At 41.1% G+C, this 27,390-nt stretch overlaps 1 protein-coding gene across 2 annotated transcripts in view; it reads right to left on the bottom strand.

Annotated features, from left to right (window-relative positions):
• DPYD (dihydropyrimidine dehydrogenase) overlaps positions 1 to 22,119 on the bottom strand; it is a 338,501-nt gene extending 316,382 nt beyond the window's left edge. For both annotated transcript variants that reach the window (XM_035333208.1, XM_035333209.1), the window contains exons 1-2: positions 21,977 to 22,119; positions 3,797 to 3,907 (exon numbers count right to left, since the gene is read on the bottom strand). In XM_035333208.1, coding sequence (XP_035189099.1) covers positions 3,797 to 3,907; positions 21,977 to 22,015 — 150 coding nt within the window. In that variant the 5' untranslated portion in view covers positions 22,016 to 22,119. The remainder of the gene's footprint in view (positions 1 to 3,796; positions 3,908 to 21,976) is intronic.
• Positions 22,120 to 27,390: the final 5,271 nt, after the last annotated feature.

Here is a 27,390-nt window from a genome sequence, read left to right on the forward strand (position 1 = left end):
TACATCGGTGGGTTTATATCATCTTCTCACCTACCCTCAGTAGGTACCTCCAAGGTTTCTTTCAAGAAAATAAAGGCTGTAATATAATATCCTCCTGAATTATCCATTGACTAGTAAATTTATAAAATTTGCCCAAGTAGATGAAATCCACAAACCTGCACATGTAAAATAAATGCAGAACTTAGCCCAGAACACTTAGAAACCCTGTTTATAAGCAATGACTTTAGTCTGCTGGGTGTAATGCAAATGAACACGTGTGCCCAGCTAGTTTACAATTCAAAAGTTAGCAAGATAAAATACCTAGAAAAATGAAATTATAGAGAGATGGCAGCAATAAATAGAAGAATACCTTGGACTTTTGAAACAACCCTGAATTACCTAGGAAACACTGAAATCAAAGTCCACACAGCATCCGCACTTCATTTCTTTGCTTGGGCTTAATCTATTGAATTGATGATCTAATGTGACCTAAATTTGACACCCTTTTCAAAGATCTACTATTAGTATAGGCAGCACAAAATTTTTCTATCTTGAATTTCTTCTGACCAACAGAAACGTTTGTTTCCCCAGACACACTAGTAGAATCTATTTACACCACCTTCCAGCATGACTCAGAAGAAACCAAAATGCTTAATGTGTTAATGCTTAGGTTTAGCAGCACTCTTACCAGGGATGATTCAGCAATAACGACTTCACATACTCTGATCTAAATCAGAGTTAAAATTTCTGGAGAAAAGCTGGCTGATAATGCATCTACAGCAATAAATCATTTTTACAGCAAAATTTGGTTGCTAAACACAGTAAATAAACAGTATCACTCATTGAAAGTACAACTACACTGTCCTTTAAAAGTGCTGAAGATACTGACACTCAGTTTCCACTTCAGAATTCATTTAATGGGCAAATGTGTCTCAGAGCAGAGTAGGAGTTAAAATTTCACTTGTGTAATTATTCTGAAGAAATATTTAAGTCTGCCATCTGGAAGTATATTAGACATTACAAAGTCACTGTGTGTATGCCTCAGCAGATGCAGCTTTTGTTCAGAGTTTTGGAAGGCTGTTAATTTAATTAGTTCTGTATTTTCATACTCCCACCTTCCCTCCAACAGTAATTCTGCAAAGGCAGCATTAGTCCAGTTTCAAAAGAATCCAGAACTAAAACCCAATTCCGATTTGAAGGAAATGCAAACAAGTGTACTTCCTCCTATGGACTTCCAATAGAGTTTGACCTGTTCATTAACAGGCCTATCAGCTACTGCCAGTAGTGTTTTAGACCATAAGACAACAAATATGCTCTATGTATTCTTTCCTACATCAGTTTTCTTATGTTAAGAAGGCTAGGAAAGGCTTCTATCACTTTGTTTTCACCCATTCATTAATAATGATTTGGAGAATATGAAAAGTTTCTCACTTTTTCCTAATGACCTTTATATAATAGGATACCAGACAAATGTTTAGGTTTGATTTTAGAGTTTTGTGGGGCTTTCTCTGTCAGAATGATAAGCTGCATAGTAAATCTTGCACAGCAAAAAAAAAAAAGCTACATATTTCTAACTAGAGAGAAGTTTGAGATTTATACAAAGTACGACCCTTACTGACCTAGAAATAAGGACTACTCTCTTACTGTTTCTCCTAGCATTTTATGGTTCTTAGCACTTGCAAACTAAACGTGACATTTCTACCAGGCAATTCACATGAACCAGCTGTGATGAAGGTGTGTGATATACATATACAGATACAACATTTTGGTCATCTCTAAACGTTAACTCTGTAAGATGCAACATACAGATGTCTGTCAGTGCAGGGTCCCAGTGACACCACAGATCTCCATGCAATAATGCAGCATTCTAAGACCAGGTTGATTATTAGATTGCAAACCTATGCAAAAAATATCATCCTGCGATATTTGAGGACATTCAGAAGTTCTTTCAATGGAAAATTCAGCAGAGGCACACAAACTAGCTATGAACTTGAAATCAGTTCTGTTTGCACAGCCCAACAATGTCAGATCTTGGGACCCCAAGAACATTTGAGACACCATGAGGTGCACACAACTAGCAGCAGGAACGTGGGAAGAGAGACAGCTTCTGGAAAGCTATGCATTTTCACAATTAACTAGAAAAACCTTCAAATACCAAAATGTTATGATTTGAATACAAAGATAAAATAGGGAAAGCTCGGAGATAATAGTGATCTTAAAGGCTAAAAGCTTTAGAACACATGTATTAACACTCATCATGTGTATGCTATAATCGGATTTTCAACTAACTACAATAATTTCCAATGGAACAGCTGATGAGGTATCTGCCAGCCCTGCTACACGGATATCTAAGCCTCCTAACAAAGTTTCTGAAAACACAAGAGTTTACAGCCCAGTATTGATATCAGGATGCCTGAAAACTTAAGTATGTAAACTGTAGCTGTCCAGGAGCCGCTTACTGAGCAGCTCAACTACCTATGCCATATAGATGGACAGCTGTGGTCAGTAGACATTGGACAGCTGTGCATTGGACATCAAAATAAAGTCATCCCTGCTCTGAACAGACTGAAACAAGATTAGTTTCCAGTTATTACAACAATACCTAAGCTAATAAATAAGAAAATAGAAGTGGCAGATATAGTAAGAGAGATTCTTCTAATTGATGTACAAAGCAGGAAACTATCAATAACAGTGTATCACTAGAATACTATATCTACACCCTGGGTTGCTTTTTCCTGCAAATATTTGTTGGTTATACTGGATTCCTTAATTCTGAGAGAAACTGAGAAACTTCTATTAAAAAAAAAAAAAAAAAAAGGAAAATTTTGGTTCAATAGTTGACGCTGTAGTTAGTGACAGAAGGTGTTTTGGTAACACTATTAAAAGACATCATAACTCCATACCCGTGAGGGGAACATTTTACAGATGAAAAAGTAATACTCTACTTAGAAGTCCTCTGAATTTAGAGGATTATCTAACAATCTGTGGGAGGATGGTAAAAACACTACAGACCTTCTAATCAGATGAGTGATCGAAGAGACAAAGTCTGATAGGTTTAGTCAAATACCACACAGACTAGGAATCTAAATATCTAGAGAGAAAAAGGCCATATTTAATGGTAGAAATACTGAAGATCATAGACAGTTTATAAGGAAAAATATATATTCTAAAAACACCTATTTCCTGAAAAATAAACACACAAAAGCTAAAATCAGAATCATGCTTCAACCCCAGATTTATGTATTTTTACATATACTGTCTATACATGTTTGTGTGTATATAGTGTGCATATGTATATGTAGCTGTATATACACATACATACGTATATAAAATGTGTATTGTTTCCCTATTTCTGCACTGAAATAATAGTACCTTTAGAAGTCTCTGAAAAGATAACAAAGTGCTGCTCTACCCAGCATTACCCTTGGAAAATAAGAAACAAAAGGGGCAAGTGGGCAGCAGCCCTGCAGAGCACGTAAGAGGCAGCAGATGCTGGCTGCCCAGGGACAGCAGCCAGCCCTGAGCCAGATGTGGTACTGACTGATACTTCAGACTAATCTGGCTCCTTAACTAAAGGGGAACAAGTTGCACCAAGGACCTAGCAAATCACAAAAAAAAAGGAAAATGTATGGCACGTACTCGCTCTGAAGAAGTAAAATGCTGCTCGCAAAATAACTTTTCATCTACAGGAACAGAACTGGGAGACAAAGTTGGTCACTGAACATGGGAAATTCAAACCTGAATTTCTCATACAACAGAGAATTTACTCTCAATGATTTCTTGCATATTCCAGATGCAATAATAAGTGTCTACTTACTGAACAGCTTTTGTCAAAATTCCTTTTCCAATGCTTCTTGACTTGTTTCTTCGCTGCAGTTGAATAAAGAGCTGCATGAGTCTGCGTTCGGGGATTTAAAGCCAGAAGATTCTGTAGAAAGAGAAGAGAAAATATTAAAATTTAAATTAAAAGTTCCAAAAATAAGTTTGAAGACTCTTAAATCACACAACACTTTTTTACATTGTTACACAGAAACAACACAACTACAGTATTTTAGTATGACTTCATAGGAAATTGTTTAGATTTGTGTTGTGCACAACACTTAGGCTCTGAATACTTAAAGACATTTCTAGCATAGCTATAAAACAGTCTTACATCTAGCAGCCAGTCATCTCTATGATAAGTTTCCATTCCTAGATGTTTGTTACATGTGACATATGGAAGCATGCTATTCCACTTCATTATAACACTCCAAGTAAAATTTGTAAAGTAAAGCAAAACAAGTTAAAATATTTTAAAGCACCCATGCTATTGCTTGATGTTTCATCACTTCAATAAAAGCTCCAACTTCCCCCTCACAAGAGCCTGCTTCTACACCTAGTGACCTGATGAGTTAGCTTCACTATGAGTTAGCTTCCTGTCTCTTACAATGCTTTTATTTGGAAGGACGCAAACAAATGCTTGGAACATAGCAGTACTTCTAAGTGACAGTTGGGTCTGAAGACACAGGCACAATGAGGTTTGTAAAGTCTTTTTTGGAGTAGTGTAACTCAAAAAGTTAAATCAGTCTTTCAGAACCCAAGCTCTTCAAATCAAACAAATGACAGGTTTCTGTAGCAAAATTGACCTCAAGTCAAGGGGCAAGTTTGAACAGTATGCAAGTGACAGATCCAGACTCAGGTCTGCAATAGAGAACCAGAACAAGCATACTGTTGGTTGTAACTCCTGAAAATGGTTTTGCAAGTTTTCCTTTAAAAGACTCAGCCTTAGCACTGTACTTCTCCACTGCGGTGAATAGGGTGTGCTCATTCTGTTACTGACTGTCAAAGGCGTGTGAGGTTGACCCTGATGAACATGATTGATTACTAATATTACGTCAGGATGTTTCCTTATTTTAAAAGTCTGTTTGAGTGGGTGATACGGATGAAAAATAACCCACTGTATGACTTTGTGTTGATGTTTATGGAGACTTTCTTTTTAAAGGGTCATGCTCTAACTAACTAATGCTCACTCTGAACTGACCAGCAATCACAAAGAGTAAGAGAAATCTCACCTACTTGAAAACTCTAACTGCAGATAGCATAGTCCAATCTAGTAATTCCCATCTCATCTGAAGCACACAGAAAGAAAACGGAGGGGTACAACATTCAAAGAGGTAATCGACTACTTCGCAGCCTACGTGCTGTTGACTTTCAGAAAGTGTTAGGGGGTGTAAAAAGATGCACCTCTGCAATTTCAGCAGTAAAGGCTCTGCTTCGTTTCTGACTGTTCCCCAGCTGAATACCTCAGGCAAGATGTGGCAACCAACTGCATTCAGTGGTGTTTTATGCTAATTTGTTTAATTCTTAATTAAACAGAGCAGGGACATTCACATAGGGGATGTCACTTCCAGCATCTCAGTTGCTACATTGATTTCTCAAGCTGATCACACTCAGTTGTCGGAGTGCATCTGACTCACTGTTGAGAGGTTGATGAGTGCCCAAATCACCCAAACTGGACGGTAGGACCAGAATCACACACACCTCAGCGAGACCTTGCCTATCTTTTGTAATTGCTTAATGCAGTACTCTTGGCCATGAATATTATAATTATTTTAGCAAGCTCTGAAATGAATTGCAAATTTCTAGTAATAAACCGTAACAGATGTACTCCACTGGGTACAGCACCAGTTGGTTAAAAACGTGGAACAAATGGTGGGGCAAGCCAAGGACGGAAGAATCCCCATATGTTTGCTCCTGTTGGAATTCTGCAACAGGAGTATAGTTCCAAGTGCAACAGTTGCAGAAATCCAAGAGGACTACATAGCCCAGTATGTCCCAGAATTAAATCTGAAATGAACTGGCACATTATTAAGAACATACTAAATCACATATACAATATAAAAATTGCTTATATTCCCACAAGCTAAATGATATTCTACCTCCCTAGGTCTTGGATTCTTGACCTAGGTGGCTGTTCTAGCTGGAGGTCCCTGATGTTTAAAAATCTCTCCGAAATTAACTGCATGAATGACAAAGTTATGTAAATCGCTTTGGGGTCTTTTAAGCTTTCAGAAAGGAACACCAGTGAGGATGTTCTCTTCCTATTCATTTCAGTTCTCTAGTTGGCTTTCTGCAGCTCATAGCTAGTCAGATATTTAGCAAACTTAACAAATACATTCAGGTAGGTCAGCTAATAAATAGAAAATTACTGAGAAGAGCATCCCAAAGGGACTGTTGCAACCAGCACTTAATATATGCACCTAGCTAAACAAAAATAAAACACACTGGACGTGCAAGAAAGGAAATCTGAAGCCCCTGATCTTCCAAACACAGTGGCCATCTAAACAGGGAGAGAACTCATTGGTGAGGATAATTACTTGGGCATCTGTGATCTCGATTGTCCCAGTCCCATGTTTGTTCTGCCACATAAATTCTTGTTCTTGCCAGATGGGCTGTTGTTTGATCTCTCCAGATGTTGAAAGGGCAATACTCAAGCTCCCAAATGGAAGTTGTGGCATACAGTGCATCACTTTTCAGAGTACTGTGAAGTCTGGACTTCACATTAAGATGCTGTTTGAATAGTAATTGAGAATCTATGAATTATATATTTAGTGTTTGCATAAATGGTTATATTTATTACATTAAAAACAAAGTAGGTATAAATCCATTAGCATTAATGGCTGCTAATCTGAACATAATACTGCTGCATTTTTGTAGAAATCTATTTAGGCACTGTATTGATGGAGAAAGAAACAGGGCTGTAAATACCTAGAATTAAACTCAGTTTGTGTTGCATACACACTTTTGGCACAGCTGTACACCGCTCATGGTAGAGTTAAACAAGCAGCCTTGAACAACAGCAATGACTATGGGCAACAGCGAAGTATTGTATGTTTTCTCTTTATTTCCATGGCTGGGTTAGAAGACTTCACTTCAGGAAGAAAGAAAAGTGATCTGACTCTACAGAATACAACTCGATATATATTGCAGATGACTCTTTCAAAAGCCAACACCTTAAGAAATTCCTTTAATAACCCATGTCAATTATTTATTTCATGTCTTTTACAAGACAGAGATTAAAGGCTAAAAAAAAAAAAAAAAAAAAAAAACATAAAAGAATTGTTTCATTTCCTACTACATTGTTTTATAGAAGGTATTTGTTATTAATAATATATATTAATTTAGTTTGCAAGTATAAAGTGCAATAAATTAGTCATATCTAGTGTACATGGAGAATGAGTGACACGTTTAAATGATAGCTACAGTTTTAAATTTTGAGAATTTAGTGATAAATGGTTATGTTGATCTGCACCCACGTGGCTTCTCAGAATAAACTTGCTGTAAGCTGTAGCTTCTCCTGGAGAGGCTATGTTAAGAAAAATAAAAGTACAATTTACATTGTTGATGGGATTGTTACTACCTTCAAGGCAGTCTTAAAGAAGCCCTGAGAGTCTAGCATGGTCTGCAAAACATGTGGAGTTACTCCCAGTTTTGAAAGCACTAAACTTTGACATCTTCAGCGTTTTTTTTCAAATTAACAACCCTAGCAAGCTGTCCTAGTTACTTGGACCTTAGATCTCATTTATAACAGGAAGTCTGGTTAAAAATTGAACACTAAAGATTACTCTGCCTCTGGAAGGACTCGTCCTGAATCCAATGAGTTGCACCAATAGTATTTAGTCTGTAGTGATCCTCATCTTTGCTACTAGTAGCTCAAAGGTAGAATAAGGATCAGAAAGACCCTCTGCAGGCTCTGTCACAGGTTGCAGCACTGAGACTGCATATACTTACTGACAAGACAAAGTGGTTCTTTTCATGGATTCTGCCCACTTTCTCTAATTTGTTGGGAAGATTCTTAGTAACAGACCCAAAACCGCTGCTGAGGTTCACCACAGATCAATATACATACAGCCATAATGAAGTTGCTGAAAATGCAGCTGTTCACATACAGATGATGACTGAGTATAAATGTGGTCCCATGCGTTGTTTGGTTTGTTTTAGCATACAATGCATTTACCAAGTTCAGCCCCTGTAATACACAGATATCCTGTTTTACTCCAGTTGCTTCACAGAGCGTCCTTAGCTAAACTGCTTTATACATATCAATTAAAATTCAGGAGTAGGCTAGGCATGCTAGGGAATGCATGTGGAGAGCAATTTAACCCACCCCATTCCATTAATCTACCCAATTTCCTTAAAAAGAGTTGTAATCTCCCTCACAGCAAGTAACATTAAATGTATTGCAAGGTACATATGTTCACCAAGTGAGCATAATGAGAATATATTTATTTTTTCTAAGAGTAATGAGCATACTAAACAATTAATTTCAGAGCTTTGCAAGTGCTGATTCACTGACAGAAACAAGTACCTGGAGTTTTTCCCCTGTTATTTTCTTGCATATCTGAACGTGAAACTAATTTTATTAAGTGTTAGTCAGTCAAAGAACAAATACTTGTAATGTGAGTTTCCATGAGACTGGATGACCCAGAATAATGAGTATTGTTTAAGAATGGTGTCAGTTAACAAGATGACAACTAAGGGATGAACTCTGTCCATTAATATTTCATTTTGCATTGCCTACTTTACATTTTATTTTTCACATCTGCCAGGCCTTTTGGAAAGCTGCATGGAACACTAACAGTTAGATGCAGCTCTTCAAACATCATGTAATGTAACAGTTACAGGTGGAAGATCCACTACCAAACAAGCATGAAGAAGTTCTAGTCCTAAAGATTATTCAAAATATTAAAAGATAATCCGGATTAAAAAAAAAAAAAAAAAAAAAAAAAAAAAAAAGTAAGTCATGGTGTCACGTTTTCTAGAAGCTAGCTCTGTGTTATCTTTCGTTATTGAAAGAATGTGGGAAAATGTTGTGAATGGCTCTATCCTACAATTATGTACCATACGATACCTCTAACTGATACTTGTGCTGAACGTGTATTTCCTTGCTGAAGGCCTGAACAAATGAGGAAAATATTACAAGCAATTTATGTAACCTGGTTTTATAACATATCTCAGTAAGTCACCCAAAAATTTCAAAAATGAGAAAAGAATGAACTTTCACAGTATTCAGACCTGATTTCATTGTGATGAAGGTCAGAGAAAGCTAGCTGAAATAGCAAATCACCACAAACTACATCAGAACAGCACGGTCAACCTTCAGACAATCACAAATCTTGAATAAAAAATTATCCTAGACAGCATGGAACTGACCCAGGAAATCCCCCATGATTATTTTTTTTTTTATATTACTGGACATGTTTTCTTCTAAGACAAACAGTTGCAGGTATGGGTAAAGGCACATGCTGACTGTGATCTCATTTATAGCATGATACATCGACGTGTGGCAAGGTGCAATCCTCTCCCATCCCAGTAAATGAGGATAAACTCCTCAGGTAACCCTCCTCTCTTGTCCATATCCAAGAATCAATGATTTGCATTATGATGCATCAAATAAGAGTCCTCAAGGTCCAGAGAGTTAGAAGATGAGGCTCCACCTCTGTGGATGGACAGGCAGCCTGCAACTAGGAAAGAAGCCAGCAAAGCAGCAGTCCTGCAGCCTCCTGTGAGCCAGAGAGGCTGAGAAATCAATAGACTGGAGGCCGATGCTGAACCCTGGTGAGTGTGGTGGTAGGGAGAGTTCAGCCACACCTGGAAGAAGCTCCAACTTTGAATCACAAAATTTACTTCTTCTCTGAGCTGCACAAGCTCAGACACCAAGAAGAGCAAGAACCGGATGGCCAGAAGCAGATCAGCAGGGCAAGCACATTGTTGCTGTGCACTGATGGGTCACTGGTTTTATCGTAACACTTAAGTGCAACATTTTCATCTTTACACTTCTGAGTGGTTTCAGACTTCCCCATGTTAACAGCCTGCTTCTATATCAGAATAAGCATATTTCTGGCATTTTGCTTCCCTTACACAGCCTCTAGAATGTAGTGAGAGTAAAACTACTCTTTAGCCTGAAACAACATCAGAGCTTACTGTTATCCTGGAGGTGTAGTCCCAAACCCAGCATTAGATATTTAGAAAGCAGCGTTTCCACAACAGTTTTATTCCGAGATTCTCATGGTCCTCAAGTGTCCCTACATTATATAACTACTGTCTCTTAAATTGAGTAGTTTCCTAAATCACTCTGGTAACTTAGAGAAGTCTTGCTGATGAAAATGCCTATATTAACGTAAACGTGGTATACCTCACGCACTTTGTTATATAAACAACATTAATTCTTTACTGATTAATAAAGAAGCAAAATTATACAGCCATAGGCACGGTTTACCTAATTTTGTTTACACAATGTTAACTTTTGGATTAAGACCTTGATTCCTCTACCACAGCACTGCATTTATGCTAGGTATTACTGCACAATGTAAAGGTTTATTAAAATGGGAAACATAAGCGTTACTTGCTTCCCATAGACAACAAACCCTGTTCTCTATTAGAAGAGCTCTGGGTGGTAAATTACTCTGCTGGAAACTCAGCATGCGACTGCCTTGACATAACTCATCTCTGCAGAGGTGCCTTGACCCTCACAGGGAAAACTAAAGTGAATACTCACCCTCAGTGCTTAAAAGTTAAGTGTCCAGGTAGCACCCCAGCATTCAGCAAGTTATTCATATGTTCAAGTATACATTAAGAGCTACACAGCTTGAAGCGGGCTCAGCTCCACTATACCACAAGCTAAATTCTCCGCTCTGAGGTTTCTCCAGGAACACTTCGCCCTGTGTTGAGACCACATTTTCAGACTATAACCCAAATAGCCTTCAGCGTAGTGTTGTTTACCATACCAAACTCAGAGAAGGCATACCTGAGCATGGTTTTCATAGATTTACTCAAAGTTGGATCTGGTATTCTGAATTCATTTTATGGGGGGGGACAGGTTACTGCCTTTAAATTTTGGTGCAGTTATCCTTCCACACCTATATTTAACATTCTATTTTTTTTTTCCTCTCAACCTGCGTAGTTTTCAATCAACCATCATATTGACTAAGTGCAAAAAAGCAGAGCAATTCATGTCACAGCCAGCATCAGCTTCTTCACCGCTGTTGCTTTAGAAGCAGATACATGTATGGTCTCCATGATACAGGAAATTGAACGCACACAAGTTACAGCTCAAAATTTAAAGCTTCAGAAAATATTTACATTTATGTCAAAGGTATAACAGAAGTTTGTTGTTTCCTCGCCATCGTATTTATCTATGTCACTTGTGCATCAGATTGTGCAATTGCTCTCTTACCAAACAAGATTTGTAATTGATCACTTATACGGACCTCACTTTACAGCTATCTCACAGTAAAAAGGATCATCATACATACATACATTTACAACCCACTTCTATTTTTCTGCAAGATGACAAACTGAAAGAGAAGACAAACTTGTTTGCCTTTGTAAATAAACTTTGTGACAAAAAAAAAAGCCTTTGTATCCCAACAATCGAACGCCTCAGACAAAACCTACACTTCCCTGCAATTATAGGTGTTTGTTTGCTTAACCAAAAAACAAACTTTCATTGGAGACATGTCAGTTAATGAGAAGTGAATGCTCTACTGACTTTTGATCATAGGAGAGAAATTAGCATTAAAGTTATTACTGCTTTAAGTTTAATCATTGGCAGAAACAGCAGAACTAATTTTGGCTGAGCAAAGCAACGTTCTGAAAACTTTGTTAAAGGTGATTTTCGAAGTCCAATAAAGGAACCTGCAATGCAAGGATGCCAGTGACAATATATACCCAAAAGATCTAGTACATTCACTGCTTGAAATGCACGTGATGAATTTTTGTATTTATTCCAAGAACACACCAACTATATCTGTACTGACTTTTTAAATCTGTTATAACACTAAGAAGCAACAAGGAAAGTTACCTGTGTGACTAATGAGTAAAGATCTTAAAAAAAAAAATCAGTAGCAACTGTTTAATACAATGGTAAAACAGAACTGACTATGAAACTACTGGTTTTCTAGTAACTTTGTGCATACAAAGAGGAGACCTCCAGTCCCATGTTCCTGCCTTCCACTGGCCAGGCTGGAAGACAAACCTGGATGAGGCTGAGCTGATTAGCTGTGCAGCTACGATTACAAAAGCAAAGCAGAGAGCATGCCTGACTAGGACACTGCTCCAGCACTGAAGTAGTTTTGACCCTGCTCTCGCAGTTGCTTATACATTCTTTGTTAAGTGTTCATTGACTAAGTGCACACAAAAAATTATTCTGGGAGTTGAAAATGAGCTAGCTTTGGTTTTGTGCTTTTCTTTGGGCTCCTAAACCTTATTTCCTCACCTGGTGCCAAGATTTGGTAGTATGCAAGATACTCTGCTTTATTCAAGAGAGATTCATTTCAGCCTTCTGAAAAACTATTTCTGATGGTACCCTCCCAACTGAGGAGTTGGCCCTTCAGCAATCACTAATATTGGTTGCTGCTACCACATCAAAATGATGACATTTTACTCAAACTGTAGGTTTTTTTGATGAGATTTTTTTTTCCTGTTCTGCATTCTTATCACCAGTGTTCTGGACCAGCTACTGTTGTGGTTATCTTGTTTGACTTTTTTTTTCTCCCATCTCTTTCGTCACTCTCACTTCCAACTGTTTTGGAAAACTATGCATGCTTACTAAAATCTTTAAAATTTTGACTTTTCAATTGGAACCGAAAGAAGGCAATATCAAACGTGGTTTTAAAACAGAAGGGGAATGACTAAGTCTGGGAACCACCTCCAAGCTTCCATCTCAAAATGTTCCTTGTTAACATGCACATGTGTAAGTTTGAGTGAATTTGCACAAGCTTATTTTGTCCCTCAGACTCTGAAGAGCGATGGTATTAACAGAGAGGGAGGAATGCCTCTAAAACCGATGAAAAGATTTGTTAAGGCTGAAATCAGATAGTCCCTTCACTTGCAGATCTATTCCAAAATATTACTCTACACACAATGCACAGATCCTTGCAGCAATTACTGGTAACATTCCTTTAGAGCTAGTACATAAACCTAAAACGACACACCAAGAAAGGCCAGCCAGCTTAAAGCACGCCAGTACTAAATCAAAGGCAAATTTGTTACTCAATCCCATTTTTGCCCTAAGCAGTAAGTGATGGAGTGCTTCTTCAATGTTGATTTAATTTACAATTAGAGTTTTCCTAAACACAACGGCTACGCCCTATCTCACAAACCTCATTTCTAACCTTAACGTGTGACATAATATGAAAACTGCTGACACAAATAATTGACTGCTTTATAATAAATAAGAATACTAAGAATTTTTAAATGCCTCATAAATCCATATTAAATCTACGTTATTGATTTCAGAAAAGTTCATTTCATTTCCACAGCAATATTCCATGATCTGAGCACTTAAAAAAAAATCACTTTCCTCAGTTTTAACTGTCATTGAAATATCCTTCATTTCAAAGATATCAAGAAATTATCACTATTCATTTTCAATACAAAGCCTCTTACATTTCAGCTATCATTTTCAAAAAAATCATACTGAAAATAGTGTTTCTAAGCAGAGTTCAGTTGCAGCGTAATAAGTAATAATTTCATCAATTAGCAGTATTCAGCATCCACTGAGAGTTCTCTCACTATTATTTTATTCATAGAGTCCTTTGTGGAAGTAGCATACTAAAAAGATCCATTTATCCTTCAAGGTTTTTCATAAATGTGTCATACATCTTAGAAAACAATTGGTTATTATTCTCGTTCAATCTAAATAACTATAATAACTTCCAGGTGTAAAACCTCTTTTTATACTTCCAATCTTCTTTACTCGCATTATGGGTCTACATTTTTAATAACCTATTCTAACGCTTCTACCCACTTTTACACACGCATTCTGGAGTTTTGCATGGATGCTAGACATGCCTGGATGGGAGGGTAGCTGGCTTATTGTTAAGAGCAGAATAATAGAACTGGGTTTCACATAATGCCCTTCAGAATCAAGGCAAAAACAAGCATTTTATAATAAGCTAGATACTCGCATGGATGCTAACGGTGTAAAGGCTGCAAAGGAAAATGCTGCAATTGTTAAATTCCCCAATAGCTTGCTTGCAGTCCTGTGAATTAGTGTCTACTTTATTCCTCCTTCCCTCTAGATCCCTCCACCTATTTATCAGACCATTTCTTCTCACCCACGAGGACATGTCCTGGCTTCTGTCCTTTCACCTCAAGTCTGCAAAATGCTCCCTTCAGTGCACATCATCATTGCTCCTTAATCAGCTCACAGAGATGTGACTGAGCAGCATGAGGGCCCCTCTCATAGCTGGAAAGAGCTGCATAGCTGCAGAGCACACAGCACAACCAAACACCCCTGTCCTTGAAAGAGCAGCCCAGGTTTCTGAGGTGCACCTCCTGCACATCAGCCTGCTGCTTCCTCTCCAGGTCAGTCAGGCATTGGAGTGACCGAGGAAACACCAACCAGGAGAGTTCATTTTAACAGAAGACTCAATTTAAGTGAGGCCTGAGAGCACACCTAACAAAATCACAAGACAGAACCAAGGAAAAGTGCACAGTAATATATTAATACATGAGGTACCACAACAACCTATCCATCCAAAAATGGTGGAGTCCAACCTCCATAATAAATACAAAGCGAATGACACTGCTCATACGACTAATACTTGAAAGAAGAACATCATTAGGAAGAAGAGATTAACTAACATAAAACTATCAAAGCAGCTTTCAGTTTTTACACCTCACTTCCACATTTCCAAAGTGGTGCGCACGAGTATATCTTAAAAACCACATGCACTGGCAAGATGCGCGTCAATCAGACAGTTTGGCTGCCTGGACAGTTCTCTCTTTAATTATGTATATAATTGTTTTTTTAACCTGAAATGAAAATGTTGGAATGCACCATGATAGCCTTTAACTGATGACTACCATCCCATCTAAATGGAAATATTTAGATTCAACATCCAGATATTTTTTTAATTAGCTTTCAGATGAAGTCGCAGTCAAGCATGTCTGCCTTTTCCCATTCACAGTGCTGGTGTCAAGTTGAACTGGAAAGGCCAACCATTTCAATGAACTAAAAGAAACGCAATTTTAAGGTCAAGTCACTTGTAACGCTTCAGGCAGCAAATGTCACACTGGAAGTAAAATTGAACCTTGACTTGACCAGAGATGAAAGGCTTGGTATTTCAAGGACTTCATTGTGTTTATCACCTTAAATTTACAAATAAAGCACTGTCATCACATATATTAATACTTATCATATTAATAAAGCTTTCTCAAGCTATATGTGTAAATACTGGAAACATTTTTAAAAAACAAAACACTTTCATAAGCAGGCTTAACCTAATTTCAAATCATGAAATTTCTGCAAGACTTAAAAATACTCAAAATTCCACATTGACTTAAGTCATGCATTTCTGGCCACGGTAAGAGACCAGATGTTTCACAAAACGGTCAAAGTATTATGACAGAGGGCAGAAGAGAAACTGCCCAACGTGGTCCACAGCATGAAAAAATGCATGGTTTACTCTGTTCTGAAACTACACATCAACAGCCTGGAAGTGCTCCTCCCCATTCCCAGCCCGAGCCGTGCTACCCAAGCACTTCCCACTTACGGTTTCCAACTCTACAGCTTCGAGACATGGTGAGCGTCCAGCGCCCTCGCTGCACCAGGGATACGGTGACACCTGAGGGAGTTAAGGCTCCTCCTGCCTTTAACCAACACCTATCACTGTTTAATACAGACCCTTCATTTACCCTAAACCCTTCACAAATACACCTATTGGTTTGATACAGACAAGCTATTCAGCCAGATGATGGCATTTCCATGGGAATAAACCCTCACTATGTTGTAAAGCAGTGTTGGATGGTTAGTCAGGGATTTCTGTCTATCAGAACTACATCACAAAGACTCTCGCATTCCTCCCTCTTGCAAGGAAAACATGGTTGATCCCTACTACAGTGTAAATCTGGGCGGAGAACAACCTAACTGCCTAACAGCTTATCATTAGGATAACACCAAGAAAAAAAAAAATCCTATACATTTAATAACCTAAACAGTCACAAAACTTACTTGCTTTGGCATTTCAGCCTCAGAGTCTATTCTGTTTTTTGGTGGTGGTGGCATTTTTTGCCCATTTGAATCCTATGTTCTTCGTTATCTGCAACAGCAAAAATGATGTGGGCCTTTCCTATGGCTGTACCAGTCCATGAGCAGAAAAAATGGAATTTAAAGTAAAGCTTAAGACCCAGTCTAAACCACCTGGACAATTTGAATGCAAAATATTTTTCTTATTTCCTAAAAAACATTATAAGAAAACCAGACAATTTAGTTTATTTCTTCCACTTACTCCTTTAACTTCTTTCTTCCCCAGTCCCAAACTGACCTGGATATATCCGACACTTATTTATTTACATTTTTAATTATGGCATCACATTTGAGCTGCATACAGACCAAGACAACAAAACGCCCACCAAGATCTGCACAGCCGATCTCTGGTGTCATTTTGCAAACTGATGCTCTCGATGCGTAAGGACACCAGAGATTTACGCCGTGCTGATCTGCAAGAAGAATTCTGCCCTTCATATACGAATGATAGCAAGTGAAAATTAAAGGAATTTGAATAACATGCCCACACAAATGCCACTCTCTGAGCCTCTGATAAGACATTTACAGCCAAAGGTTTCCTAATCCCAAATGTTTGATTTCCTTGCCAAATCACATACTTGCTGAAGTCTCATATAAAGGCACAAATCCTGCTCTTCACAAAGGCGACGGCACAGGGCAGGGAGCAGAGTGTGTAACACTGTACTGATGAAATAAAAAAGGAATAGAAATCATATGCTAATAAGAGGAAGGAGGTTGCCAGGCAACCAGGGAGGGAGAGAAAGCAGGTTTTGATGTGAACTCTGTGCTGCCAAAGGGCTAGCAAAGCCAGAACACACGGGGCACAACCAACCTGGCTTGTCTGCAGTCACCAGCAATTCCAGGTTTTCTCAACATTTTAAGTAGAAGCCTGTTGTCAAATTGGTGCCAGCTATGTTTGTGTTTCGTGTGTCGTTTTATTGACATGAACAAAGTGGTATAGGATAGGACGGCCAGTAGATTGACACGTGCATTGGAAACGAAGCAGCACCTGCCTTTGACTAACACCAATTGTACCAGGCACATGTACCAGCTTGCAGGACAAAGGCACCTGTGCACCCTTGGCAAGCACATCCCACTCCACCAGGCACAGCCACACCTCTGAGCTTCACCAAAAACTACACAAGTTGTTCCTGCTGTGAAAACCGTACCCTTCAAAGCCTCTCCAAAGAGCACCCCGCACCACTGCGGTCCTGGCATGTGACAGGCAAAATCCTGCCCCACACATCTCAGAGCCCCGCACCAACATGTAGCTCTTCCACCTTAAATGATGCAACAGCTGGGCATGGTTAAAATAAACACTGGAAAGAATAACATTCAAGTCCAGTCTACTACAAAGTCATCAAGAAGTCCATTCACTTAACAAAAGGGAAAATTATTTTCAGTTTCTTTTTGCTTTCAGAACCAATCACTGCAGCGACAACTGCCACAAGTCTTGTAATAGCTGGCGTTTCCCATGAATCTCAGCCATGAGAACGGGTGAGAGCAGCAGGTCTTTTTTTCAAGGACTATCTTGTGATCTTCTTACAAAGAATAAATTAAAAAAAAAAAATGGGAAAGTTTATTTCATTAGTAACATTAAAATTCAAAGGCAAAAGAAAAATGAAAAGCACAAGAGTTTTGGTGTTTTTTTTGTTTTGTTTTGTTTTTTTTCTTAATATCATTACTTTGGAGGGCTTGACTGAATTTCAGTGCTAAAATTAAGCAGACCCTCTGCAGTGGAGACAAGACTTTACACAACTCTTTGAACATCAACAGGATTTGAACATAGAACATGAAAAGACAAGTCTCATACAGAAGACTTTCCATCCTACTTACCAGACCAGGTTTTAACCTTGAGAGCAGATCATCTTGTTCATTTCTCCAAGGCTGACATTGTAACCATGGTCTACAATCTCCTATGAGTACATAGTAATCATGCTGTAATTACTGTTCCACTCTGCTAAGAGGTTACTACAACAAAACCACAAAAACGATAGAAGAGCACTTTTGTTTGATCAATTTCTCTGAAGTGAAATGGGAAGTTTTGTCTCCTCACTGAACACTCATCAAATGGCCCTAAGCAGACAGAGCTATCGGGCTGGGACTGCCATCTGATCATACCCAGCTACAAAGCATTTACTTAAAAAAATAATTCTGCACATTAAAACTTCATTATGGAACTTCAAAGAAATAGTGGGTATCTAACACAGAGAGAAACTGCAACAGCTGGGGCTTTTTAAATAAAAGTTTGGCCTAGATGAAAAAGCTTTTTATTCACATAACCTTTTCCTGACAGTTTTCAGAGCCATGTTGACTAGTAGGATTCCGTATCTTACTGGAGGGTTCCTTAAAAAAAATAAAATAAAATAAAATAAAATAAAATAAAAAATAAAATAAAAAATAAAATAAAATAAAATAAAAAACACTATATTTTTCTGTCCTCGCCCTACCTCCCAGGACTCCAGGCTTAGCTCTCAGCGGTACCTTCACACCTTTGCTACATGCAGCCTTTTCACTCAGTTCATTTGTGCTGGGAGAAGAATAAACCTGACAAGAGAAACTTGCCTAACTTGCTCTCACAGCCCATGCTTTCCAGCACTCACTAAGGTAAATATCCCAGAGAAAGAACCTTCACTGCTGTCAAATCCACTACGTTTACAACCTACAGTAGCCACACTGCTTAAATAAAGTCTTATTCCCCGGTGTACCTATCCCCGGACTGGCTGCAGCCCATAGCTGAGGCGTGCTGCCCTCAGCGACAGGCCCCAGCAGGCCGCAGCCTCGTTCCACCTTCATCAGCGGCCTTCACCTTGCTGCTGACCAAACTAAAACCTACGTGAATATGCCTGCGGGGCACTCAGGAACTCCTCAAGCTGCCTGTGTCCTGCCTAAGGTCAGCACCCACCAGGCACAGTCCGGCCCTGAAGAAACCACCCCTTTCGCCCCAAAGCTGATGTATTCTCTACAGCTTTTGTCCACAATGAGCAACAACTCATTTGTACCTACAGCCTACACCACCACAGAGAAGGTGGTGGTCATTGAAGCAAGAATTACGGCAAATGTCAGCTCGAACACAAAACCAAATAAAGCTACATGGATGAATTCTATAACAACTTTTCAAACAGAAAGTGCTAATTTTACCGTTGGTGTTCTAGGCTTGTGATGACAGTGTGGCAAAGTTATTTCTACTTTGGTGGAAAGCAGCCCTCTCCGAGGGAGGCTGGCAGTCCTCCTTGCTCTGTCTGTGCAGCAGTTGACAAAGATGTAGGAAGGTATCCAGCACCCAACCATCACCAGATGAGAGGACCAAAGGGACCACAGAGACAGTGAGGCCTGCCAGCCACGCAAGCAGAGCAGGTGGTTATTACCCAGGGGGATATTGCTAGGCACTCTGCCCTAAAATGTCTGGGGCTCACCTCAAAATGCTAGTTATTTTGACGGTTCTGGACTTTGACAGGAATGCAGTCAGAAGAACATACACAGTTGTGTCATCTTGCGTGAACTCAAGAAACCAAATTAAGATTCAAATGAATTAAGATTCTATTCAACATTTCACAGTTTAGCGATTCATTAATTCTTGAGTACTTGATCTGACATTTTAATTCTTTAAAAAACCCTAAAGTTTCCAAGAGAAATAATTATGAATGGTTTACATACATTCATATTAAAGAAATTGATTAATAAAATAAAGGAAGGATTTCTTTCCCAGAATATTCTTGAACGAGGTATATGTATGAGGTTGGTAAATGATATCTGGAGTATTTACAAATACTAACAAAAATGAAAGTGTTTGGGTTTTGTGAGTTTGTCTGTTCACTGTTTGTTTTAACTAACATTTCCTGGAAAAGACCTTACATTTAATCACAAAAGCTCCTAGTTCCCCACAATGCAGTAGTAGACTTTTAGAACAATAGCATCTGTGTGATTTTTTTCATCTCCTTTAGTAAGACAGTGCTATGGCTAAGCCAACCACGGTGGATGAGATTCCTCGGGGACAAGTTCCTGGATTTAAAAAAAAAAAAAAAAAAAAAAAAAAACCTTGAGAACTGGCTGTGATTTTAGCAGCTCCTAGCACAGATTCTTGGCTCCTCTTTAACCAATGACATCAGTTTTTCATATGGCATTAGCTATCTAAATGAATTATAAAGCAGAATCAGCACTCCAAAGGTCACATTTAATCTTTTAATTATATGAACTATGTTGTGTGAGAAGCCAGCCATTGAGATAAATATTCTTAGAAATCTGGTTGTTGAGCAGGGAAGTACATCAACGTGAGCCCTAGGACCATAACTTGAGTGCTTTGGTCACTTTCTTGGCTGCAGTATAAGAACTGGACAGAGAATTTTATGAAAATGATTTCTCTACAGTGATATAGGCTTAGCTAATATGCACTTTCCCTACTTCAAATATAAAAATAAAATGCATTTCGATGGAAAATACACTACATTCTTTTTTCCCCAGAAGAAGTCAAATGGGGGAGGATGGGGGGAGTTGCAATTAGACTACTGGTAATTATTGATATATTCATCTGGGAGACAAATTATACAGTGACTAAATTTAGTCAAACAGATGGGAAAATGACAATATGTTTGGTTAGAAGTAGCCTGCCTTTATTTTCTTGCTAATTTCAATGAACATTGCAAACAAAAGTGACACAGGAAGATACTGAGGAAAGTTTGCATTTGCAACCTGAGAGCAATGCAAACACTAGTCTGTTTCAAAACCCACCCTCCCTATCACGCAGTGCTGCTGCTACTACCAACACGTGGCCCCACAACACCACATTGTTCTTTGGATGAGTCACGCTTTACGAATGCAAAACAATGCTCCCGGAAAGAGTTATCGTGTGTTCAATAAATAAATAAATGCGCGAAGTACTCAAAAGCCTTTACTGTTGAAACCAAACTTTTGCAATAAGAAATTAACTTCAACACTTAAAGAAAAATCCCAGATCTGCCGCCCTGAAAACCCTGAGCCGACAGAGCAGGCAGCACCCCTTCCCTGACGCGGTGCCTCCCTGATTTCCAGGAGGACCTGGACAAGTTTGCTCTCCCGTCCGTTCCACGGTTCAGTTTTGTCAGTGTCTGTAAGACCACTGCTGGACATTAGTCCCGGCTGGAGGAGCAGCTCGGTTAGAGGGCAGGGAGAGGGCACAAGAACTGCTGGCAGCAGCCAGCCCGCTGCCGCGTGTGCCGGCCCCTCCGTGAGCTGCGGCTGCTCCCCCAGACCGGGTGCTTCACCCCGCGCGGCGTGCCGCGGCCAGAACTTGCGTCGGGCCGGAGGGAAACCTCGAGATGAGTCGGTGCACTGCCACTTGGTCCTCCTGGACTCCCCAAAGCTGCTGAAACTTAGACCCGGGCAGGGCAGGGCCGGGCCGAAGCCGCCCCGTGCCACCGCCGGCCGTGGCAGCGGCACAGCGCAGCTGACAGCGGTCACCGCTGAGCCTGGCCAAAAGCCCCAGGGCCGGGGGCGCTGACAGCCGCTGGCAGCGGGGGCGCTGCCGGGGGGGCGAAGCCGAGGCCGCCCCCTGCGCCCAGCTGGGGCCCCCCGAAGCCTCCTCTGCATCCCCCGAGCTGCTCCGCCCCGCTGGGACCCTGCCCGGGCGGCGGGGCTGGGGCTGACCCCGTCCCGGGGACACGGGGCTCGGCCAAGCTGGAGGGGAGGGATGGGGAGGGGAAGGGAGGCCCGGGGGCGGCGAGGAGGAGGGGAGACACCGCCCCCACACGCCCCTCTCCGGGGCGACGCCCGGGAGCCTCTCACAGCCCCAAGCGGCTCCCGGAGGGGACACCGCCCCCGGACAAGGGCCAAGGCTGCCCGGCGCCGGGCTGCCCTCGGGGCACGGCGGAGCGGAGCCCCCGGCCGCCGCAGCCAAAACTTTGCCGGGCGCCGCCGCCGGGCTGAGCCCCCTCCCCGCCAGCCGCACGTCCCGGCGGGACGAGTGGGTACCTCAATGTCCACCGGGTCCCGGCTCAGCACCCGAGCCATGGTGTCCGCACCGCCACCGCCTTCCCCCGGCTCCCCGCAGTCCCGGAGTGGAGCGGAGCGGAGCGCGGGAGGAGGCGGAGCCGCCAGCCCGGCCTGCAACGCCCAAGTGGGCGGGCGCCCCCCGCCGGGACCGGGCCGGGGCCGGGGCCGCCCTGAGGGGTCACGGAGCGGCCTGAGGGGAGCCCGCCGCGGGCCCGGCCCCCCGGCCCGGCCCTGCCGCCGCGCACCAGGCGCAGCCCCCACTCGGCCCCCAGGCACAGCCCTGCCGCCCTCGGAAGGGAAGCGGGGACGCCGCAAGCCTCCTGCCAGTAGTTTCTCCCCAGGGCCTCCTCCTCGAGGAGACTTGACGGAAACGCCGCGAGGCAGCGCCACCGCTCAGGGACTCAGCTCCTCAAGGCTTTCTGGCATGGGGCACAAACCTGTCCCCCTCGGTGGCGGTGCTGACCCAGGTTGTCCCCGAAGCTTCTCAGGGGAAGCTCAACCTTCCCTCAGCCCCCCGGCCCCTGTGCCAGAGGGAGCACCCCAAAGGCCAGCCAGGTGCTGCACTCTGAAGTCTCCTCTCAGAGAACGATTGTTCAACAGCACAAAGACAATATTTACCGTATCTTTGAAACAAACATTCCCACTGCAACATATATACAAAGAAGTCTGTCTTTGCTACCTTAAGACAGCAAAAGCAAGTGTTCTCCCTTTGGGAAAACAAAAACATTCAGCAGATCACAGCATCAGTTTCTAGACAGCACTTTCAGGTAGCCCCGAAAGTACTTTAGAGCTTTTCTCTCCAATTCCACAAGAATGCAGGAGTTTCAATTACAACCAGTCTTTGATTTTCTTATTTGCGGATCAAGCAATTTCTTGAATTCTTTCTCTCCCTTCTCCAAAGAGAATTACGGATCTGGCCCTCAGCATGCTTTTTGACAGCACTCATTTTATCCAGTTGGCTTTCAAACTGACCCTTCTTTATTATAGTATGAAAAGGATTTTTTTAAACAGTTTTCCATTCTTATTTGCTGTATAGAAAAAAAAAAAAAAAAAAAAAGACTGAAAAGGTGCAAGTAGCTTTGAGACTCATGTCCCTTTGGGTGCAATAGAAAACAGCTTTGCCTTTCCTCTTTCTTTCACGTCTCTTGAGAGAACACCTCTCTCAGAAGAGCATGGATTTTTTTTCTAATTATATTTTATTTCTTTCTGTCTCCATAAATGAGCACTTTTGAGATGCCCAGTGGAGACTGTTTACCTCGTAAGATGTGGAGAAATAAGGTTGTGGTCTTTTGTGTCTCAAGTGAGAGCTCTTTCCTCAAGTCTCTTCCAGCACTATCATGTAACAATTCTTGCTGATTACAATCACCCATGCAAAGCAGTTAAACTGCTGGCAAGAAAATCAGAAGCAGCATCCCCTGCATTGCTGAGCACTTATTTGTAACATCTCACTAATATCAGCTTTGCCGAGCGGCTCAGTGGTCTCTGGTGCTAGCTAGCTTCCTCAGCGCGTTTGTTGCTGACCTCCAGCAGTATATGGGTTATACAAGTGTATGAGGCCCATGAGTCATTTTCATGAGGAATATTTTCAGATATAGGAAATACACCACTTTGCGTCCAACTGTCTACAGCTCATGTTTGCATACATTTGTTCTAAATACACAGCTATATTAGAAGAGACTAGCAGCAGCCACTGGACTCTAGTTATCCTGTGCCCTGCCAGTTTTCAGCTGCTACGAATAACACCCTTTTGAGAAGCCTCCACTTCTTTGGGAAGATACCGCAGCCATTTTCTCTTTAGCTCTGCAGGTTATAAGACCCCCGTTACTCCCACATTACCTACCAAGTGGACCTGACACCTGTAAGATTGCTGCCCTGTTGAACTGTAACATTTAAATGTCGTAGAAATAGCTTTTCCCTCTCCAAATGAAGCAGGGGTTATTTGCCAGTAAGTACAGGGTTAGAGAAATGGATTCTGAGATCTATCCATACACCTGCCTACCCTCACATTTTGTGGTTCTTGTATACCCTCCCACACATTTCTCCTGGCCTATCTGTAAGCCATGGCAGGCAGCCAGCCTGTGTCAGGCTGCTGCAGGTGCCAGCTCCCCCAGCAGCTCTGGAAGGTTGGCCTTCCCTTGGATCACTCTTGTGATCTCTGGATTTGCAACTGTGGCAAATAATGCTCTTATCAGCACTGAGCATCTATACAGCTGAACTTTGTTTCAGGAAACAAATGAGCAGAAAAATGGAGGCGTGCAGAATACAAATATTCCCCCTTTCCTAAAGTGAAGTTATACGAAATTTTGAGAAGTGTTACACAGCCTAATACAGCTTGGGCTTTCTCCTGGAGTGCTAAGACTGTTTTCCCCTTCCCCTCCACCAGCAGGGTTTGAATGCGGCAGAAAGAGCATAGGTGCTGAAGACCTAACTTTCACTTCTGGCATGAAATACTGTTGATGCCTGGCTGAGTTATAGGTTTTTGAAAATTGCCATAAACCTTTTGTTCCTTGCACTCTTCAGGTAGAGGTTGCTCACATGCCAAAGAAATAATTGCACCTGAACTTTCTCAGAAAGCCTTCAGGCAGTCACTGGCAGCAGCCTCCTGGTGTGGGGCAGCAACAGGCAGCGACCTCCTGGTGTGGGGAATGGCTGTCTTGCTGGGAGGGCAGAGCAGCCGGCAGCGAGCAAGGCCATGCCCTTCAAACTCAAATGGTTCCAGGAACACAGCCTGCAATCTAAACAGGAGGTTCCTCCTCCAGCCGCTGCAGTAGTTAATCTGCGAGTTTAAAGGCTACACTGTAGCTCTGAAAGTTCAGCATTCAAATTCTGGCAGTGATCTATTAGTGAGCCTAGAGGTCTCAGTGTACTGACATATCATACAAGTAACTTCCCACTTTTTACTCAAAAAATGCCCTTAATTCAGAGCAGTTCAAGTGTTAGAAAGACAAGATATTCCAGACTATAATTTGCTGTGCAGTTGGTAACTTAGAACCACTGTACTGTCTTTAATCACACATGATTTTTACTGCAGGCCCAGTCTCATCTCATTGCACATGAAGAGTGATGGTTACAGTCTCATAGCTAACATCTACCAACACCTGTATGCCTGATTTAGCAACCCAGATTGCTCATCACACTTTAGGGGGTTTGTCTCTCAAATTCATGGGATTTGAGAAAGCCTGTAGTGAGCCCAAGTTGCTGTCTTATACCTTCCTTGAGCATCTATGACAGTGCACGGATTTACACCTCGGTTATTTGCTTCCACTCTGTCTGGCTTGTCAGCTTCCATGTTCAACAGTCTAAAGATGATATATCCCATATGCAAATGGTCCAAGAGAAATTAAATTAACAAAATGCCATGAAGATGACAGGCTTTCTCTGAAGACTCCCTACAGCAACTCAGATGTGAGTTTGATTGCTTCCAAATCACTATTAGCGTAAAGTTGAAAGAAAGAGCTCCACTGATTCCAGTGTCAGGTTCATCAACCCTGAAGACATCTGCTGCATGTCTTCACTCTACTGTGTCAAGGAAGAAACAAGTGCATCTACTATGTGAAGCTGGAGTGTGAGAGGCAAAAATTTTACTGTAGTGTTTTCTGAAAGGTCTGTAAGAGCCATACACCAACTCTGCCACCCTTCACCCTCCTCCATCCTAATCCAATCCACTGTGGTTGGCATTCAGAAGTTAATTTGAGAAGTCTTGCTTCCACTACCTCTCCCTAATAGCAGTATTTTGATATTGGGGGACATACAATTACAATTTCATGCATTCCCTTATCCAGTTAGCAAAAATGTTCAGCTTAAAACATTCACAGCAATGATTTTGCTTTACTAATCTGCTCTATTACAACTGGGCAGTGCTCTTCAGAAAAGGTAACACAGGATAACCCACGGTACGGTACAGAACAGGAGTACAAATGTTCTTAAGCATAGGATATATGTAATTATTAATTCTGTTAGGGGGAAAACCCCTCACCTTACTCAGCCTTTGGGCATGGAATTGTAAGGCGCAAATCGATGAATAAATAACAAAATGGCCACCATGTGAGCTTTGATAAGTGTCCAAATGCATTTTAAACTAAAATGAACTGTTCTTTAGCGAGACCACTAATTTATTCCAGCCATCTGTGGCAGTGTAAACAAAAGCTTGTCTCCCTAAACTGCTTTATAATTTTATTTTTAATGTAGCAAGGACTACAAGTTTCAACATGATTATCTTGGGGAAAAAAATAAGCAAAAAGAACCCACATTTTCACACCACAAACATCTTTTGATAATCACTATCATGCAATTCAAAGAAATATTAAAAAGTAAAACTTGTTTCTGGCATAGCATAATGTTTTCCTTTTTAAATGCCACCAAATGTTTCTTTAGGATATTTTAGGGGATAGAAAAATCTGGCTTTTTTTCTCCACTTTCCAGTGATGACATCTGTAGACAAATCCAATATTTATTACTAAACTTGAGAACTGCTAAGTCAATGACCTGGGTTTGCACTGATCCAAGAGCCTTTTCTCCACAGGCACCTCATTCTTTTCAGTCCCCTAATGTGCTTCACATGTTGCTGGACCTTAGCTAGGCAGAATAGTCAGACAATCCCAGCACCTATAAGGTAAAATATATACATTTAATGTGAGTCTTCCCTGGAGAAGAGCTCTTAGAGATCTCAGATAAAGATGGGACTTGGGGGCATTCAAGTTCTTCCTCCCTACATCTACGGTACTTTACAGGAAGAGTATGCTAGAGATCATTTTAGAGAAACTGAATAGCTGTTCAGTTACATCAGACCAGATTATTCTTTATGGATAAAAAAAATGAAATTCACTACAGAATCTTAAATTTTGGAATAATTGAGTTTACAATGAGACATCCTTTTGTGGTGCCAGGCGTGTGACATTTGTCTCCTTCAATCCTGGGTATTAAAAGCAAAGGCTGCTATTTTCCACACCTCTGGGATAAGAAGAGCATAAAACAAGCTTTGTTTTTGGAGGATCAAATCATTTGCAATGAGCCCCAGCACACTGTGTTATCATCTTCTGTGTCCAACAGGTTTCTGACAAGGGTCAGCTCTGCCTTTCAAGTAACACCTGGTTCAGAAACAGTTCATTGTGCAGCAGAAGTATGACAATGATATTGAGTTCTCCTGGGATGTAAAAGTCCCTGGTGATCCCAACCAGTTGGCTCTTGTTCCAGCTGGCCTTGCAACCCTCACTTCCCCTTGCAGAGGTTTCTAAGTCTTCAAGAAATCAGACTACAAAGCCATTAGAGAAAAGGCTTACTACATACCTAACTTCTGGCAACAGTGGATACTTCTCCATTCAGTTATTAGAGATGGTGACACTGCATAGCTTATGACCATGTAAAAGTAACTACTTCTGTGCTTAGCTTTAAAG

Source organism: Oxyura jamaicensis, chromosome 8, assembly GCF_011077185.1.
Source record: "Oxyura jamaicensis isolate SHBP4307 breed ruddy duck chromosome 8, BPBGC_Ojam_1.0, whole genome shotgun sequence".
Lineage (NCBI taxonomy): Eukaryota > Metazoa > Chordata > Aves > Anseriformes > Anatidae > Oxyura > Oxyura jamaicensis.